Consider the following 21841-nt stretch of genomic DNA (forward strand, 5'->3'; position numbering starts at 1 on the left):
AGGAATTTTACCTTATAGTTATACAGAGATTTTTATCCATAACCGGGGGTGGGTGGGGGTGGGGGGGTAGGCGTTTACAAGCTAGTTTACAGCACAAGTTTTCGATCAAGAAGGACAATACCATACCATACTTTGCGTACCTTCCCTTCCAAACACAGGGTGTAGGTGTTTCACAAGGTAGTTTACAGCACACACGTTTTCGATCAAGAAGGACAATACCATACTGTGCATTACCTTCACTTCCAAACACAAAGCGCCCCAAAAGCACACCACGAAGGAGAAAGATACAATTTGCCAGGCCAGGTGTGTGTGTGAACAGGTGTGTCAACAAAAATCAGCCTCTGCTTCATGAACGTATACTCTCAGCGCTTTTTGTCAAAACTTTGGCGCAGTGCAGAGACTGGAAAAGAGCAGTCGCTCCTTAACCTACCCCCCCACGCCCCACCCCCCCACACTCACTCCCCTCCCATCCCCCTACCGCCCCCACCCCCACCTCCACCCCTCCACACACACACACACACCACCACCTCTCTTCATTACTCATACCATAAAAATCATCGGTATAAAGCATATTATCATTCACAGACTGACATAAAGTTCACAGCTGGGCCAACAGTAAAGTGAGAGCTCAATAATCAATGATTTTTTTTTTTTTTTTTTTTTCTACTGCAACGGGAAATCATTTACAGCTTAAAACTTTAGTGACGGACTACGACTCTCAAACTAGGATTAGGCAGGATTACATTACACTGGAGCTTAATGTTGCAGTTTTCAGGGTTCGTTGACCTTAATTAGGGGGACCATCCCCAACGCCAACTGTCTTAATGCCCTCTTTGACCAAGAGAGTAGGGGGATGTAACTTGGGGCAAAGACGCTCTCCGCTACAATCAAAATTCCAGCCCGGATAGTCAGGACAGCTGCTGTTGTTGCCTCCTCAGCTGTTCTGACGGCCATACTTGGACAAGACTATCATACATTACAAGAGCAAGAGGCTGACATTTGAAGCACAGACCCACAACGGCACTCCAGCCGAAACATATTGAAAACAGATAAACAAACAAGACGTTGCTGGTTTGTTTTTGCTTTTTTTGAAAAGACAGATGAAGGGGAGGGAACAAAAAGCACAGAAGAGTTCAGGTGACACTACCTCATATGGCAACATCGTCCATCTGTAAATAAAAAAAAACAAAAAAACAAAACAACAACAAAAAATCAAACTAAACACACTGAAGGGTGTCAACAGTTATTAGGCACACACACGCACACACATATACATGCGTCAGAAACACATTCCACACAACACTGTGCAATGTTCTTTACTAAAGGATGAAAAAAAAAAGTCATCCACAGTCTCTGCCAATCTTTCATAACTTTTTTTTTTTTAGTCTGTTCAGTCAGTAAGCAAAACAGATCATAAACCAAAGCCATTACTATGCCACAAAAACAAAGAAGTTCTCCCAACACTGAATAAACAAATGAATAAATGAATAAATATTTAGATAAATGAATAAAGACATAATATATCTGCATACATACATGCATGCAAACATGCACATGCGCGCACACACACACACACACACACACACATATATATATATACATACAAGCTATATGAAAGTGAATGATGCAAAGTACCACTTCCTCAACAATTCATTCTATTTGGACGTAATGTTTGTTTGTTCTGTTTTGGGGTGGATTTTTTTCTGGGGGTTTTGGGTATTCTTTTTTTTTTTGGGGGGGGGGGGGGGGGGGGGGGCTTTGTTTTGTTTGTTTTGGGGTTTTTGTTGTTGTTGTTGTTTTGGAGGGGATTCTTCATTTGTTGGTTTGCTTGTTTTGTTTTTTGCTGGGTTTTTTGTTGTTGTTGTTGTTGTTGTTTTTTTGGGGGGGGTTTACTTGGATGTTAAAGCCAAAATCTTACAAAAAACATTTTTGTAGTTCTTAAAAAATATCAAAAAAAATAAAAATGATAATAAATATTAAAAAAATTATGATAATAACGAATAAATAATAGTAATACTAAAGTGAGAGAGAGATATACCAACTAAACCAGCCACACCACCACCACCTCCCCCCATTCCCCAACCACAATTTCAAACAAACTGCACACACACACACACACACACACACACAAAAAGAAGAAGAAAAAAAAGAAAAAAAAATCCATCCCATAAAATTTTATCTAAAGGTCTTCACTTATCTAAAACACACACACACACACACACACACAGAGAGAGAGAGAGAGAGAAAACTGAACTGAGCAACACACACACACACACACACAAACACACACACACACACACACCTCCAAGCAAGCTTCGATCAATATTCAAGTCAACATTCATAAAAACTTGTCATCGGATAACATAATCAAAGGTGAAAACAAAGAAAACACACTGCCAAGCTCATGGCATGCTAACTAATCCGTTTTCAGTGGTGAAGTGTGCGAAAAAAGGCACAATGCCCTGTCAACTCTGTTCCGCCATGCCACTTTCAAACACCTGTTTCATGTTAAGGTAAATATGTTAATACAATCATATATATATATATACTAATATATCTATATATATATAGACAGAGATATATTAGATACTCTCCACTATAATCAAATTCTAGCCCAGAGAGTAGGGACAGCAGTTACCTCCTCTGCTGTTCTGATGGTCATAGTCAAACACGACTATCATACATATAACGGTTGTCCCCCCCCCCAAAAAAAAAGTGAACCACTTTTTGACAAGTATTTTCTCAGTGACAGAGAAATCGAATTCACTGAAAATTTTTCACACAGTAACCTCAGGGTATCTTCAACAAGTCTGCAAAATATCTAAAAGTTCACACGCAAATTATTATATTCAGACTGACACTGACTGACAGATGCCAACACCTGGCAGCTGGCATGAACATGATGAAGGTCACAAACTGCACAGCTCTGATACTGGATTTCTTGACATGCTATTTTGAATTTGACAATACTCGCATGAATAAAAAAATAAATAAATAAATAAAAAATACACAGGCACATAACACTCCATAGAAATACTGTAAAAAAAAAAAAATTAAAAGAAAACACATAGGCACATTACACTTTACCGAAATACTGTAAAACCACAGGCACACACACACACTTCACAGAAATACTGTACAGAACTATAGGCACACACCACTCCACAGAAATACTGTATAGAACTACTGAAAAGAACTATAGGCACACACCACTCCACAGAAATACTGTACAGAACTATAGGCACACACCACTCCACAGAAATACTGTACAGAACTATAGGCACACACCACTCCACAGAAATACTGTACAGAACTATAGGCACACACCACTGTACAGAAATACTGTACAGAACTATAGGCACACACCACTCCACAGAAATACTGTATAGAACTATAGGCACACACCACTCCACAGAAATACCATAAAGGAAAAAAAAAAGATTTAAAAAAAAAACAACCAAAAACATAGGTACACACCACTCCACAGAAATACCGTAAAGAAAAGAAAATGATGGGAAAAAAACAAAAACAAAAAACAACATAGGCACACACCACTCCACAGAAATACCGAAACGAAAAAAAAAATGATAAAAAAACTCCCAAAAACATAGGCACACACACCACTCCACAGAAATACCGTAAAGAAAAGAAAATGATGGGGAAAAAAACAAAAACAAAAAACAACATAGGCACACACCACTCCACAGAAATACCATAAAGAAAAAAAAAATGATGGAAAAAAAAACAAAAAAAACAACATAGACACACACACCACTCCACAGAAATACCGTAAAGAATAGAAAATGGAAAAAAAAAGCAAAAAAAAAAAAACATCGACACACACCACTCCACACAAATACCGTAGACTACCTTGTCACTGCCCATACCCCCCACCCTCCACCCCGCCCCCACACCCCCCCTAAACCCACTGAAACTTTGCACACAGCTTCACACCTAACGTTTGTGGGGCGTTGCGTGCGTGAGTTTTCTGGATACTTTACGCCCTTTACAGGAGACCGTTGTTCCCTTCCCTTCCCTTCCCTTCGTTTCACCACAGGACGCTGGCTGGGCTGGGCTGGGCTGGGCTGCGAGTGAGAAACAGAACACCTGGTGACTGAGACAAGACACTGCGTCACCGAGTGCCGTCATGCTCTCACTCACTCTCATCCTCTCATCTCCAGCAGGCCGTTCTATTCTTTCACTTCCAGATCTAAATCCGCGCCGCTTTCCAAAACAGCAAGATTACAAACAGCAATCCAAACTGTTATTAACCCTTTCACCGCCAGTCAATTTAGAGTACAAAATTCCTCTTGAGGTATATATATATGATAGTCAGTCGTGTCCGACTATGACCATCAGAACAGCAGAGGTGGCAACTGCTGTTCCTGACTATTTGGGCTAGAATTTGAATTTGATTATAGTGGAGAGTGTCTTGCCCAAGTACATCCCCACTCTCGGCCAAGAGGGTTTTAGGACAGTCGGCGTTGGGGATGGTTCCCAAAGGCCAACTAGCCCACAAGGCTGCAGCACTAAGAGCCAGCGCAATTTTGCCTCCTAGTTTGAGAGTCATAGTCCTTCACAAAAAGACTAAGCTGTAAATGGTTTCCCGTTGACTGGAGAAACCACTGATAATACAGCTCTCACTTTGCTGTTGGCCCAAATGTAAACTTATGTCAATCTGTGATATAAGCCGAGTGTTGGGCTTGGTCTCTTGTGGTATAAACACATAAAAGACAGTGGCTAAGAATAGCTGGGGATTCCCCCACCCCCACCCCCTCCACCCCCCACCTCCCCTGCGATGTATAGGAAACACGGCCTATCCTACCACCCGAACATTAAGAGCAGTAGGTTCATGGACAACAGACCAATTGAATGGTCACCTTGCAGTGACATGGGTCCTCCTCCACCATGCCTGTGCATCAATGCAAGCTTGGCGGTCAAAGGGTTAAGCTCATGATGATTTTCTTGAAGTTTTTGTTGTTGTTGTTTTTATATATTAAAGTGCGGAGTGAGCGTTTACAAGGTTCTTTGGGGGTTGTTTTTTTTGTTGTTGTTTTTTTTTGGGGGGGGAGGGTTTTGCTGACCCCATCATCTGCACCTTTTTAGTGGCATTACTCCCACGCCACTCATTCCAATCCCCCCCCCCTCCCCTAACCCTACCCCCACAGGTTCGTCTCTTGCAGTCCCAGTGCCAGCAGTCCACAGGGTACCATCGATGTAAAGTCGCCAAGAGGCCAAGCTATTTTAAACCTATGCACACTTTCTGACCCAAAATTAGGGGGGTGGGCATTCAGCGGGTAGTGGGCGTTCCACAAGGTAGTTTACAGTAAAACACTGCACAAAGGACGGACAGAGGAAGGGGAAGGGAGGTGTTGAGAACTAAAAAAAAAAAATCCCGTACCAAAAATGGATCAAAACTTCACTAAAGGTGGGTCACTTTCAAGCTGAAACACAAACATAATCAATGCAGAGAACTACATAATGAACATCCAGACACACACACACACACACACACACACACACAACCACACAACCACGCAAACTATTAAAAATGAAAACAAAAACAAAAATAAAACCAATTAGAAATGAAAATCAGAAGGAATTGAATTAAACAAAAGCTAACTAAATAAAATTAAAATGGAATAACTGGTGGGTGTGTGTGTGTGTCGGGGGGGAGGGGGGGGGAGGGGGGGGGATCAGTGCAAAAGATGTGTTATGAGTTTATGTGGGATAATAAAAATGATAAAATTAGGAGACAATAATCTGTTCACAGTTTTCAAAAGGGGGGGGGGGGGGGGGGGGGTGGCGTTATATTGGATAATAGAAAAGAAAAAATTAGAAGACAATATTCTGTTCAGTTTTCAAAGGGGGTCCAGGGTGGGGGGAGGGGGGGCGCGGAGAGGGGGGTCGGATGAGGGGGAGGGGGGGAATAGGTATACTGAATATCGAACATATCTACAATCACTGAAATTGTCATAGGTGTGTAAAAAAACTGTTAGTTCAGACTCCAGTTTGAAAAATAATGCGGATATCTCTTGTGTCCTGAGGTGAAAATCATGGACAATTATGGTCCAAAACGTAATGTAACCATTAAACTAAATCCCTTCTGGAGAGATGGGTTTTTTTTACTGCATACACTAAGTTGGTTTTTTGTTTTTTGTTTTTATAAGTAGAGTTAAGTGAGGACATGGGAAATATTAGCTGAACCAATATTTTTTTAATGAAAAATTCACTACTGGCCATAAAGATTTTTTTTTTTTTTTTTCAATAAGAAGTAGGCAGGACAAAATATTTTCTTTGTTAAAGATCTGATTAATGAAAATGGTACATTCTTAACGTACTAGTCTTTTTCACACACAAAAAAAATCAGTTGCAGAATTAATTTTATGGAGTATAGAAGTTGCATCCACTCGATTAAATATCATATGAATAAGAATAACATTCAGATTGAAAAGTGCTGAGACTCAAATTAACACAAAATCTAAACGACTCCTAGTGAGTGTAAATAAAGGAACAAAACAATATTACAAAATGTCAATGAAGAAGTTAACATTAAATCATTTATGACATGGGAGGAAAAGTTAAACACGCGGTTAGAATGGGAAGCAATACTGAAAAAAAGATTTGCAAAATACAAGATGTGAAGTTAAAACGGTTTCAAATTAGAATCTGTCACAGAAGCTTAGTGACAAATGCAATTCTCACAAAACGCGGGATTAGTGAATAATGACAAATGCAACTTCTGTGGTAGACGGAAGGGCACTGTAAATCATTACCTGTACAACTGCAATAATTCACTTTCATTTTGGAAAAAAAAGATTACAAAGCATCGATACAGAAAACTGGTCAAACCTGTGCAGACCTAAAATTCAATATTAAGCTTATACTCTTTGGAACTGAAAAAAAAAAAACAACAGCAGAACTGTTACTCGGAAAATTCTTTACATACAGATGCAGAATAAACAAAACTTACTAGACAGAATATCCAAACATTCTCGACAGAACTGAAGATAAGACACAAAACTGAAAAAAAAAAAAAAAAAATCCACACCTGCTGAGTATGCAAAACCAGGAATTTGTTATAAAATGGCTCAAATGATTGGTCCAGAGAGTGCCCGAAGGAATAAAATATGTTTTGACCAAAAAAAAAAAAAAAAAAAAAAAAACAAAAAAAAATCAATTATGCCATGTGTGATGCTATTTTCTTCTACCAAGTACAGTAACTTCACACACAGAGAAATCTGTTGTTGAACACAATACAATACAGTCAATCGCCCCTACATCATCTGAATCACCACAACGAAGACTTCAACAACAAGCAATAACAACAGAGTGAATAGAGAACTCTGTTTCATGACAAAATTAATACACACAATCAGATGACGACAAGTTAAATTAACCCCCCCCCCACCCCGGCCCCCCATCCCCCGACCCCCCAACCCCCCCCCCCCAACCCACCCCCATCCCCCCTCAACTCTCACACACACACACACACACACACAAACATTCATTCAAACACACACCACACCATACCACACACACACAACACAACACAAGGCACACAACACAACACACACACACACACACACACACACACACACACACACACACACACACATTAATTCAAACACACACCACACCATACCTCTACACACAACACAACACAATGCACACAACACACCACACACACACACACACACCACACACAAACTTCAATGTGATGATGACAAGGTATAAGTCAAGCTCCCCTTACTTCCAAACACAGCACAAAACCACAGCACCACCATCAACTGATCAACGACAACTATAACAATGCTTCGTTCCAGAGAGTCCATCCATGGCCAACACCTGAAGGAGAGAGCACAAAATAACGACACCACTCTAGAAGCAGACGCTAGAATTTAACAACCTACCGTCGAGTTCTTCAGCGCTGGGGTGAAGGTTCTGTCGTTTGAAGGGCTGGAAGTTCTGGCAATTGTAACTAAATAACGACGGGCGCAACAGCCGAGTGGTTAAAGCGTTGGACTGTCAATCTGAGGGTCCCGGGTTCGAATCACGGTGACGGCGCCTGGTGGGTAAAGGGTGGAGATTTTTTCCGATCTCCCAGGTCAACATATGTGCAGACCTGCTTAGTGCCTGAACCCCCTTTAAGTGTATATGCAAGCAAAAGATCAAATCCTGTAATCCATGTCAGCGTTCGGTGGGTCATGGAAACAAGAACATACCCAGCATGCACCCCCCCCCCCCACCCCCACCCCCGAAAACGGAGTATGGCTGCCTACATGGCGGGGTAAAAAGGGTTATACACGTAAAAGCCCTCTCGTGTGCATACGAGTGAACACAGAAGAAGAAGAAGTAACTAATAACGCTCATACGTACACGCAATCTATGCACACACAATATCTGAACATCATATCTGGACGTTATCAACTCACAATAACGCTTCTTATCGGAAAGAAAAAAAAAGTGAAACACAGCCAAGTTTTAAATACCAGGTTCATCTGTGGGAAAGCCAAAGAGTAGAGATCAGCCTGAGCAAAAAGGTGGCCTGCGATGATGCCTGGAAGGGCTGTGAACACCTCCAACATCATCTATTTCAAGCCACCACCACCACCACCACTATCACCATCGTCATCAACTACAACAATAGCAGCGGCAGCAGCTACTGAATTTTGCAACACAGAAAAACAAAAATTCAAAACACACACACACACACACACACACACACACACACACACACAAACAAACACACACACACTCACACACACACTCACACACACAATCTAACAATATGCATTCGTCTAATATCACTTACAGTGAAAAGACGTTAAACTAAAGAACGAACGAACAATCTAACGTCACTTAAAGTGGAAAAACGTAAATCGAAGACTACTAGACAAACACAAAAATAACAAAAAGACGAATATAATAATAATAATAATATTAGTAGTACCAACAAATCAACAATCATTCTTTTAATCAGCACTCTAGCCATCGCTAGATCTCGGACGCATGCCACCGAGTTACTGCGCATGGTTACGTCATCACGTTGAAACAACCGTGGAGAGGTGGAGGAAGTGGAGGGAACACACACGCTGCGACACGCGTCATTATCATCTCTGCCGACACTACGCCGGGCAACCGTTCCTGCATTCTTTCTTCCCCACGTGCGCATGCCCTTGTCACGTCCGTAACGTAATGTCTCGTAAAAAAAAAAGGAGGAGTTTGTATTAAACTCCCATGTTTGGTGATACATACACTGAGCATGTCAAACTGATGCAAACTAGGCCTACCGGTTTGCTCTGCTTGTAAACATTACGCCTTGTTCCCCCTTTAGGGTGCTACCTTTCTAATGCTTGCAAACTTTCCCTTAATCGTTAATAAGTGTATGTGTGAATGTGTGTCTTCATGTTTTATATTCACTTGCTTATTTATCATCATTGTTGTCTTATTTATTTAATTATTTATTTATTATTATTATTATTATTATTTTATCATTATTTTCATTACTACTATCTTTTTTTTATATCATAATTGTTATTTATTTTTCTTTTTTCTTTTTTTTTTTTCTTTTTTTTTTCCTCAAGGCCTGACTAAGCGCGTTGGGTTACGCTGCTGGTCAGGCATCTGCTTGGCAGATGTGGTGTAGCGTATAACTGGATTTGTCCGAACGCAGTGACACCTCCTTGAGCTACTGAAACTGAAACTGAAACTGAAACTTCCCTTAATCGCAGACACGGATGTTATATGGCATCAAAAGAAAAACAACAAACGAACAAACAAACAAACAAAAACAGAATGATAAATAACACTTCCAGTCTGGCTGGGGCACCAAAAACGAAACGGATCATGATAACAAGACTGAAATATCAAGATTTTATTTTTTTTTAATATTTTACTCTTTTACTCCAATTTCCCTAGCAACCCAAGGCTAGGCATTTGTGAATAGCAAAATCATTTATAAAAAGAGGTAAGGATATGTTTGGCATGTTCAATACATGTACAAACCACATCAATAATGTCTCTCCCTCTCTCTCCCTCTCTCTCTCTCTCTGTATACAGATAGATACGGATCATGATAACAAGAATGAAATATCAAGATTCTATTTTTTTTTAATATTTTACTCCTATTCCAATTTCCCTAGCAACCCAAGGCTAGGCATCTGTGAACAGCAAAATCATTTATAAAAAGAGGTAAGGATATGTTTGGCACGTTCAATACATGTACAAACCACATCAACAATCTCTCTCTCTCTCTCTCTCTCTCTCTCTGTATACAGATAGATACACTGATACATAGATCCAGATACATAAATATTAACATACTGATTCCTGGCACATGGCCACTTTGTTACTGGGTACGTTTACGGTTACTTAACATATACAACATGTACACACCCAACAAACAAGACAGGAAAAAAAAAAAAAAAAAAGGAGCTGACAAGTCCAAAAGGCTTTCCTCTGTACAAGTCCGTTAGTAAGCCAACACACGTTAGCTGAAGAATGGCACAGGACAGAAGTAACTGAGGATCATCCTCCTTGGAAAAAGAGTACAAGCTTCACCGGTTCAAGCAACTACCCCACTCACAGCAACACCGCCAGTCATGTTACACACAAGTACAGCGCGGCGTCTGGTTTGTTCCAGGCTTTTTCAGATGTACGGCAGAAACTAGCGTTAATGATTCAAGCTGCCATCTCACCGAGAAGAACACTGGAAAAGCCATGTTAGTAGATACAAGAAACGCACAGCACAGCAGCGGCTGCTTCTTCTTCTTCTTCTTCTGCGTTCACTCGTACGCACACAAGTGGGCTTTTACGTGTATGACCGTTTTTACCCCGACATGTAGGCAGCCATACTCCATTTTCGGGGGTGTGCATGCTGGGTATGTTCTTGTTTCCATAACCCACCGAACGCTGACATGCATTACAGGATCTTTAACGTGCGTATTTGATCTTCTGCTTGCATATACACACGAAGGGGGTTCAGGCACTAGCAGGTCTGCACATATGTTGACCTGGGAGATCGGAAAAATCTCCACCCTTTACCCCACCAGGCGCCGTCACCGTGATTCGAACCCCGGGACCCTCATATTGACAGTCCAACGCTTTAACCACTCGGCTATTGCGCCCGTCAGCGGCTGCTTTATTCAAGACATTTGATGGGCACAATAGCTGAGTGGTTACAGCAGTTGGACTATCAATCTGAGGGTCCCGGGTTCGAATCTCGGTAATGGCACCTGGTGGGTAAAGGGTGGAGATTTTTCTGATCTCCAGGGTCAACGTATGTGCAGACCAGCTTGTGCCTGAACCCCCTTCAAGCGTATACACAAGAAGATCAAATACGAACGTTAAATATCCTGTAATCCCGTGTCAGCGTTCCGTGGGTTATGGAAACAAAACCATACCCCAGCATGCACACCCCCGAAAACGGAGTATGGCTGCCTGCATGGCAGGGTTAAAAAAAAAAAAACAACAGTCACACACGTAAAAGCCCACTCGTGTACATACGAGTGAACGTGGGAGTTGCAGCCCATGAACAAAGAAGAACAAGTTCAAGGCATTTCAGATTACAGCCAAATGTGCATTGGTTGAAGCATAACAGAGCGGAGATAGGGCAGAGGGGGAGAGGCAGGGCAGGCAGGAGGAGGGAGAGGGGGTGGACCGGGGGGGGGGGGGGAGCAGGGAAAGCTTCTTCTTGAAGAGTGAAGGATATAATTATTCTGAGCCATTTTACACACAGGAGGGGAGAATTCCATGCAGGGCAAACTGCCAGAGAGGTTATCATGTCACTTACGACCCTACGGCACCAAGGCCCTGCTGTCCGATTCAAACCGACCCTGGTATCCCTGCTCCTCAAGCTGGTAACCCCCCGCACCACCCCAATGACAAAGAACACAACTGATTACAGCGGCTGGCGGGCCAAACTAAATCAGAAACAAGGCTCTGCCACATCAACAAACAATTTTACAAATAATTGTCAAATTCCACAGACCCGAAAAAAAAAAAAAAACGATGGAAAGTAAATTTTCTTGCAAAGTTCGTGGTGAAAGAAGAATTTTTTTTTTTTTTTTTAATAATTATTATTTAGTTAGTTTGTTTTTTATTTAGTTAGTCAGTTAGTTATCTTTTTTTTTTCTTTTTTTTTTTCTCACGGCCTGACAAAGCGCGTTGGGTTATGCTGCTGGTCAGGCATCTGCTTGGCAGATGTGGTGTAGCGAATATGGATTTGTCCGAACGCAGTGACGCCTCCTCGAGCTACTGAAACTGAAACTGAAATTCTCTCTTGCAAAGTCCGTGGTGAAAGAAGAAAAATTACATCAACCTTTTAGTCAACGTGTAATGCCTTAGACCTGAAAAACGAACGGAAAATAAATCCTCTTGCGAAGTTCACAGTGAAAGAAGAAAAATTGCATCAACATTTTTTTGTCACTGTGTAAATCAGTTGTCCCCAAATTTCTCATGAATTTCGCTCTGAGGCTTTTCTTTTGCATGAGGGAGCGAATTTTTTTTTTTTACTTTGCTTGTGAACTTCACCAGTCTTTTGGGTAGGTTTCTTCTCGATTGAGGCAGTGTTTGATGAGATTTGCAGGAATGCATAAAAACCTTCCCTCGTTTCTTAATCAGACTGCTTGCTATGAATGCACTGGCCCCATGATTTCAATCAAAACTGGCAGGTACATTTCATGCGAAAGGATGGATAGTTCTTTTTTTTTCTTTTTTCTCTCTTTGTGCACAAAATTCGCAATGAATTTTCCACATGTGAATTTCTTTTTTCTTTTTTTTTTTCTGGTCTATGGAATTCTGCCTTTGAAAAACAACAACAAAACAAAATAATAACATATTGGCACAGACATTCAATTTCCTATGTTAAAAAAAAACAACAAAAAAACCCAAACCAAACTAATCATCAAATCAAGCACAAAAATAAAACAACAACACAAATGCTATTAAAAGAACCATGTCAAAGTCGCAACAACAACAACAACAACAACAACATATTCATCCAGAGACTAGAATCCACCCATCCAACAACTCCAGTCATTCATTCCTTCACCAGGATGAACAGAAAACACAACATACGTCCTCCCCACCCCCGACCATACCTCTAACAGCTGGTAACATGATGGTTAAAAAGCTGAATGTCTCACAGCCTTATATGGCCACAGAAGCAGTGAATTCATATCCACTGAGTCTAGGGTTTTGCCGCAGAAAGGCAGGGCCCAACCCTCTCTTCCTGCTGTTTTAACTCACTCCGGACGATGGAACGCTATAGCATTCCGGACAACGTAAGGTAGCATTCCGGACGCGTGGAGTGATGGCCTAGAGGTAACGCGTCCGCCTAGGAAGCGAGAGAATCTGAGCGCGCTGGTTCGAATCACGGCTCAGCCGCCGATATTTTCTCCCCCTCCACTAGACCTGGAGTGGTGGTGTGGACGCTAGTCATTCGGATGAGACGATAAACCGAGGTCCCGTGTGCAGCATGCACTTAGTGCACATAAAAGAACCCATGGCATGTAAAGTGTTGTTCCTGGCAAAACTATGTAGAAAAATCCACTTCGATAGGAAAAACAAATAAAACTGCACGCAGGAAAAAATACCAAAAAAATGGGTGGCGCTGTAGTGTAGCGACGCACTCTCCCAGGGGAGAGCAGCCCGAATTTCACACACAGAAATCTGTTGTGATAAAAAGAAATACAAATACAAATACAATAGCAGTTTCAACGATTAAAAATTTTTTCCACGTTTTCCTCATGGGGTAGCATAACAATTGCAGCTACACCGGGCACTGCGAATGTGTCAAGGGTCGAACGGAAATTTTCTTCATGCGATTCCGTAACAACACACTCCACAGCGAGCCAGCGAGTTCAGGACCCCACACGACAAGTTAATCTGCATACGTATCGAAAATGGCATCACAGGCGATACAAGTGTAAATTTTTGGAGCAAACTAGATCACGACAGCAAGCTTTTTCCACTGCTGAAGTGATTGAAATACTTCAAACTGAAGGTTTTGACATCCACGAGGAAAATGAAGACACTGTATAAAGTATCTGCAGTGAAGAAAGCGACCAGCAAGAAGGTACTGAAAGTGACTCAGCTTCTGAGAGCAGTGAAAAGGGAGAGGGGTGGGCGTTCACACGACGTGAGGAGATGGGGTCACTTCATGTTTTGCATTTTTTGTGATTTTATTTTTCCTAACCCTAACAAATGGGTCGTCTGTAGGGAAAAGCAAGGGAGAGAACTAATCGTCTGGAGTGAGTTAACTCACTCGGGACAAGTTTTCTCCCTTGCTTTTCCCCACAGACGGTCCATTTGTAAGGGTTTGGAAAAAAATTACAAAAAATACAAAATACAGAGTAAGAAAATGAAACTTTCAGAACTGGTTTATTACTTGAGCTATTACATATAAAAAAAATCAAATTTCTCATCTTATTTTTACGGTTTTGCCATATGTAGAAAATACTGCCAATTTTTCACCCCGAATCATCATACCCATGCTCGCATTCTGCATTAAATTCGCTTTCTTCTTTGTCATCATCCACCTCTTCAATGTCCGACCCTTCAGTTTGTACCATTTCAAGTACTTCAGCAACCCTAAAACCCACTGCCCTGTTCGCTTCACAACATTCTGAGAAGAGCCCGCTTTGCTAACAGGCTGGCACGCGAGCAGACGACCGGTCAGTGACTTTGTCAGCGTGTGTGCGAGACGGGCCACACATGCCAGGCTGACCAATCATACTGTTCGATTGTGGAGTGACCCAGAATAGCACACTCTGCTTGGCTAATCACAAAATCACGTGTACAGCGCGTGATGGAATTTTGCTTTCGGAGAATGCTATTCCATTCCTTCGTCCGAATCCGAATACGTTTTGTGTAGGAATGCGTGAGCATTCCTTCGTCCGGAGAGCGTTAAACCTTCCCACATCATAATCAGCTACCTGTTCCCACCTGAGTGGAAGTGAGGAGGAAAATCAAAGTAACGAGCCTTTCCCCCCCCCCCCCCAAGGGCACAACACCATGCAGAAACTGGGTTTTGAACCCCGAACACTGGTGAACACCGGATCAGAAAGCCCAACACCTGACTGATCCAGCCACGGCATCACCTTCAAGATATTAGTCAATACAAAAATGATAAAAAAAACCAACAAAAAAACAATACTGAAAGCAAACTTGTAAACAAACGAGTCAACAAGAAAGCAAAAATTCTCGTCCATGCAAACTTTTGGCACCTTGACAGCCTTATTTCTGTGGAAGAAAATTGAACTCTAAAAGTCAGTATTAATGACATATAATGACCAAACACACACACACACATGCACACACGTACTCACCTCACACACACACACACACACACACACACAAGCATTCCCACACACACACACCTGTACATTAAACACATTAACAATGGGCGCAATAACCGAGTGGTTAAAACGTTGGACATTTATTCTGAGGGTCTTGGGTTCGAATCTCGGTGACAGCGCCTGGTGGGTAAAGGGTGGAGATTTTTCCGATCTCCCAGGTCAACGTATGTGCAGACCTGCTAGTGCCTGAACCCCCTTTGTGTGTATACACAAGCAGAAGATCAAATACACACGTTAAAGATCCTGTCATCCATGTCAGCGATCGGTGGGTTATGGAAACAAGAACATACCCACCATGCACACCCCTGAAAGCGGAGTATGGCTGCCTACATGGCAAGGTAAAAAGTGTCATACATGTAAAAGCCCACTCGTGTAAATACCAGTGAACGTGGGAGTTGCAGCCCACGATCGCGGAAGAAGAAACACATTCACACACACACACACACACACACACACACACACACCCATCTGTACATTCACCACATAAACACACACACCTACACAAACACCTATACATTCAACACATAAACACACACACACATACACACACACACACCTACACACACCACACACAAACCCATACACACAACACACACACACCCCTACGTCAACCTCATTTTCATCAGCTATTCTTTGCTGTGTCTTGAGCCCTGTCTCCTTCTCTCACCCACATTCCATCTTTAACTCCTTCTACTCCAGGTTACTTCCCCTGTAGACCTGGTACAAGCATTCTGGTACCAACACACTATACTTATTTTGTTTATTATAGCTTGGTACTCTGTTAGCATTCTAAACTTTATGGATTTTTTTTTTTTTTTTTTTTTTTTTATCAGACAGTGTGCATTCAAAATTAAACAAGAAATGAAAACTTTTTTTTTTTTTTTTTTTTGTCAAATTTCCTAAACATCGCACGGTATTTTCATTCCCATATAATCGTAACAATCATTCGCGTTCCCGTTCCGATACACTGACAACATTCGTTTTATCTATTTCCTCTGTACACCGAACCAAAACAAAAACTCACAATCACACAATAAAAAAAACAAACAACAACAACATAACAACATATCCTAACTCTGATTCAAACTAAAAGACAAAAATAAATACTTTTCTCTGTTTGCATACACACACACACACACACACACACACACCACACACACACACACACACCCATCTGTACATTCACCACATAAACACACATACCTACACAAACACCTATACATTCAACACATAAACACACACACACATACACACACACACACACCTACACACACCACACACAAACCCATACACACAACACACACACACCCCTACGTCAACCTCATTTTCATCAGCTATTCTTTGCTGTGTCTTCAACCATGTGTCCTTCTCTCACCCACATTCCATCTTTAACTCCTTCTACTCCCGGTTACTTCCCCTGTAGACCTGGTACCAACACACTATACTTATTTTGTTTATTATAGCTTGGTACTCTGTTAGCATTCTAAACTTTATGGATTTTTTTTTTTTTTTTTTTTTTTATCAGACAGTGTGCATTCAAAATTAAACAAGAAATGAAAACTTTTTTTTTTTTTTTTTTTTGTCAAATTTCCTTAACATCGCACGGTATTTTCATTCCCATATAATCGTAACAATCATTCGCGTTCCCGTTCCGATACACTGACAACATTCGTTTTATCTATTTCCTCTGTACACTGAACCAAAACAAAAACTCACAATCACATGATAAAAAAAACAAAAACAACAACAACATAACAACATATCGTAACTCTGATTCAAACTAAAAGACAAAAATAAATACTTTTCTCTGTCTGCATCCACACACACACACACACACACACACACACACACACACACACACACACACACACAGAGTCACAGCGGAAACACAAGAGGTGATCTATCCACAAACAAAAAATTACATGATACAAGACTACTTTTATTATCTCTGAAAAAAAGAAAACTGTCCACGGTTTGCCGACGAAAAAGGTGACACATCCGGATATCTGATCACCTCCACGGAACGAAAACAAAGTCTAAAAACATGCTGCCAACATTCCAACAACAACACCCAGTCATAGTAAGCATACGCCCGACACAGCAAAGCTCATATAACCCATGTTACGCTTTGCCCAGCTACTTAAGACTGCATGAAACCGAAAAATCAAGAGGAAAATATACAGATAACATAGCAAATAATAATAATAATTAAAAAAAAAAGGACAAAATACAATGCACGCATTATCCAGCGACTTCAGACTGCATAAAACTGAAAATCTAGGGAAAAGTAAACAGATTACATATATATCAAATAATAAAAAGGCAATAATACAACGCACACATTTAATAGACACAATTAACTGAGACATGCTTTCACACAGCCTGCGAGGGCAACACACACACACACACACACACACACACACGCCTGCATTTCTTTCCGCAGTATTCCACTCAACAATCACACATAACTAAGACATGCATTTACACAGTCTACAAGGGCTACACCACACACACACACACACACACACACACACACACACACACAATGTACATACCTGCATTTCGTTCAGCAATATTGCATAACTAAGACATGCGTTCACTCACACACACACACACACACACAGAAAGGTGCATTTCTTTCCGCAGTATTCCACTCAACAATCAGGCATAACGAAGACATGCGTTCACACAGCTTGCATGGGCCACACACACACACACACACACACGCACACACACACACACACACACACACGCACACACACACACACACACACACACACACACAGGTACACACACACACACACACACACACACACACACACACACACAGGTACACACACACACACACGCACGCACACACACACACACACACACACACACACAGGTACACACACCTGCATCTCTTTCCGCCCAGCTTGATGGTTGCTGGCGGCTCCCTGCTCCAAGGAGGCTGCGTCACTCTGGGCCCCGATGGACAGCTGCTGGTCGTCGATGATCATGTCCGTGTCCGAGTCGTGGTCACCAGGGACTCCACCCTGAACACACACCGCAGACATGGCAGGGTAAAAACAGTCATACACATAAAAGCCCACTCGTGTACATCCGAGTGAACGTGGGCGTTGCAGCCCACAAACAAAGAAGTTTTAATTGTTTAGTCATTTAGAGTCAGTGTGTTTCTGTACATGTAAAGCGATGTGAACTCTATTTAAGAATAGCCTTCACCTCTACACACTCCATCTCGCTCACTACAATCGGCTTCGGATCCACTCTGTTTACGCATACCCAGATTCAAATACTCGACTGTTGGCCGCCGTTCTTTCTCTGTCTCTGGACCTTGCGATTGAAATGAACCTCCTCTTTCGCTTCGTCAAGTCTCCACACACAGCTCTTTCAAGTCTGGCCTTAAAACCCACCTCTTCCCAAAATAGCCTCCTTTGCCTGCCTCTTCCTTGTCTTTAGTTTCTACAGTTTTAGAATTATGCATGCGTGTGTCTTTAGTTTCTACAGTTTTAGAGTTACGCATGCGTGTGAATGATTGGTGCGAAAGCGCTTTGATTTGTCTCTGCACAAGATTCAGCACTATATAAACACCATTATTATTATCATTATTATTATTATTATCATTCATCTTTAAGCTGCCCTCAGACAGGCCCCACCAGGGAAAAGAAAGAGAGGCAAGACAACTGTGCACACAGAGGGGAACTGTGCGAGAGGAAATGAAAACAGCAGCCAAGACCTGGAACAGAATCAGCCGACTCGCTCAAGACGGGCGCAATAGCCGAGTGGTTAAAGCGTTGGACGGTCAATCTGAGGGTCCCGGGTTCGAATCACGGTGACGGCACCTGGTGGGTAAAGGGGTGGAGATTTTTACGAACTCCCAGGTCAACATATGTGCAGACCTGCTAGTGCCTGAACCCCCTTCGTGTGTATATGCAAGCAGAAGATCAAATACGCACGTTAAAGATCCTGTAATCCATGTCAGCGTTCGGTGGGTTATGAAAACAAGAACATACCCAGCATGCACACCCCCGAAAACGGAGAATGGCTGCCTACATGGCGGGGTAAAAACGGTCATACACGTAAAAGCCCACTCGTGTGCATACAAGTGAACGCAGAAGAAGAAGCTCAAGAACAAAGATTCAAAGATTCAAAGAAATTTAATCCTTTTGCCCCTTTTGGGGTGTGGAGGATACAATAACAATACATACTCACTGAATCACAACTTCAGTCCAACGATGTCTCCGAAACACGCAAAAACGCGCACCCACACAAGTACACATGCACGCGCTAATGATGATTTACAACAAAACAAATCAAACTTAAAACATACTGACAAGTATGTTTTAGATGTAACAAAAGTCGCACAACCTTTCAAAGTTTTATGAATTTACTTAGATTAAATTGCGTTTTCTTCCCAGCACTGAATAAATTGCGTAAACCAAACATTGACATATGTGATTTATATCTATGTGGAATCAATTTATTTCGAATTACAGTATTTGGGGGGACATTCTAAAACAAAATAAAATTCATCCCCAACAGTAACCATATTCCATTCCTCGAAAATTCTGCTTTCTCTGTTTTCGCCTTCTCTTCTCTTCACTCAAAAATGCACACCCACTCAAGCACACTCACACGCGCTAATGAAATAACTGAAGATTTGTTGGCGTCATATGCTCTAGCTGAAGCAATGAGGATGAAGTAAGTGTTCCCTAAAACATATCTCAAACTTGGGAGGCAAGATTGCACTGGGGGCTTTAGTAGTGCTGCAGCCTTGGGGGGGCTAGTTGGCGCTTTGGGGATCATCCCAACGCCGACTGTCCTGAAACACTCTTGGGTGGGGATGTAACTTGGGGCAAGACACTCTCCCCTACAATCCAATTCTAGCCCACACAGTCGGGACAGCAGTTGCCTCCTCTGCTGTTCTGTCAACTGGACACAACTGTCATACATACGTATTACTACCGTTCTTCTTCTTCTTCTTCTTCTTCTTCATCTTATTATTCTTATTATTACTACCACCCTTCAGCACTGTGTCTGCGGACCAGGGGGTACCTGTGACAATTGTTCCTCCGTGGTGAAGAGCTTGGCGAAGGGGAGGCAACACTTGGGCAAGGTGTCTATCAAGGTCGGCCGACTGTTGGTCAGCAGTGGCTTCATGAACCTGTAAGCAATACAGTATAACAATAATGACACTACTACAACCACTACAACTACTACTATTACTAATGATGCTAGTAATGATAATAATGATTACGATGATGATAAAAATAATAATAATAATATTAACAACAACAAAAACAACAATAATCAAAACAATGTGAATCTATATGCTATAGATAGGTCAATTGGCACTTCATAAAAATGAGATAAAACACGCACGCACGCAAACATGCATGCATGCACGTGTGCACACACACACACACACACACACATACAAGTATACTCTCTCTCTTTCTCTCAATGACAACAATAATGATACTGATGCTAACGACAATGATAATGACATTGTTAATGACAACAACAACAATATGACACTATGATGATGACAATGACAATGACAATTATGACGACGACAACAACGATGATTACAACAATGATAAAGACAACAACGAAGACGACAACAATGATGACGATGACAACAACAGCAATGATACAACACTGAACTGTGATGATGACAAAGACGATGACAATGATGATAACAACAACGATAATGACAACAACAACGATGATTAAAACAATGATTACGACAACAACAAAGACGACAACAATGACGACGACGACAACAACAGCAATGATACAACACTGAACTGTGATGATGACAAAGGCGATGACAATGATGATAACAACAACGATAATGACAACAACAACGATGATTAAAACAATGATTACGACAACAACAAAGACGACAACAATGACGACGACAACAACAACAGCAATGATATGACACGGAACTGTGATGATGACAAAGACAATGACAATGATGATAACAACAACAATGATTACAACAATGATGATAACAACAACAACGATGATTACAACAATGATAAAGACAACAACAAAGACGACAACAACGATGACGACGACAACAACAGCAATGATATGACACGGAACTGCGATGATGACAAAGACGATGACAATGATGATAACAACAACAATGATTACAACAATGATGATAACAACAACTACGATGATTACAACAATGATTACGACAACAACAAAGGTGACAACAACAATGACGACGACGACAACAACAGCAATGATATGACACTGAACCGCGATGATGACAAAGACGATGACAATGATGATAACAACAATGATAATGACAACAACAACGATGATCACAACAATGAAGACGACAACAACGATGACGACGACAACAGCAACGATATGACACGGGCTGCAATGATGACAAAGAGGATGACAACAACAACAACAACAACAAGATAATAATAACAATAATGGAGTCTCCCGTTGGA

At 41.4% G+C, this 21841-nt stretch overlaps 1 protein-coding gene across 1 annotated transcript in view; it reads right to left on the reverse strand.

Moving 5' to 3' along the window:
* LOC143288999 (sodium/hydrogen exchanger 9-like) overlaps positions 1–21841 on the reverse strand; it is an 81529-nt gene that overhangs the window by 5765 nt on the left and 53923 nt on the right. Inside the window, exons 18-20 of the mRNA XM_076597745.1 lie at positions 20418–20526; positions 18257–18397; positions 11795–11858 (exon numbers count right to left, since the gene is read on the reverse strand). Of these exons, the coding sequence (XP_076453860.1) occupies positions 11799–11858; positions 18257–18397; positions 20418–20526 (310 nt within the window). The 3' untranslated portion in view covers positions 11795–11798. The remainder of the gene's footprint in view (positions 1–11794; positions 11859–18256; positions 18398–20417; positions 20527–21841) is intronic.

This window comes from Babylonia areolata, chromosome 13 (assembly GCF_041734735.1).
Source record: "Babylonia areolata isolate BAREFJ2019XMU chromosome 13, ASM4173473v1, whole genome shotgun sequence".
In the NCBI taxonomy this organism is placed as follows: Eukaryota; Metazoa; Mollusca; class Gastropoda; order Neogastropoda; family Buccinidae; genus Babylonia; species Babylonia areolata.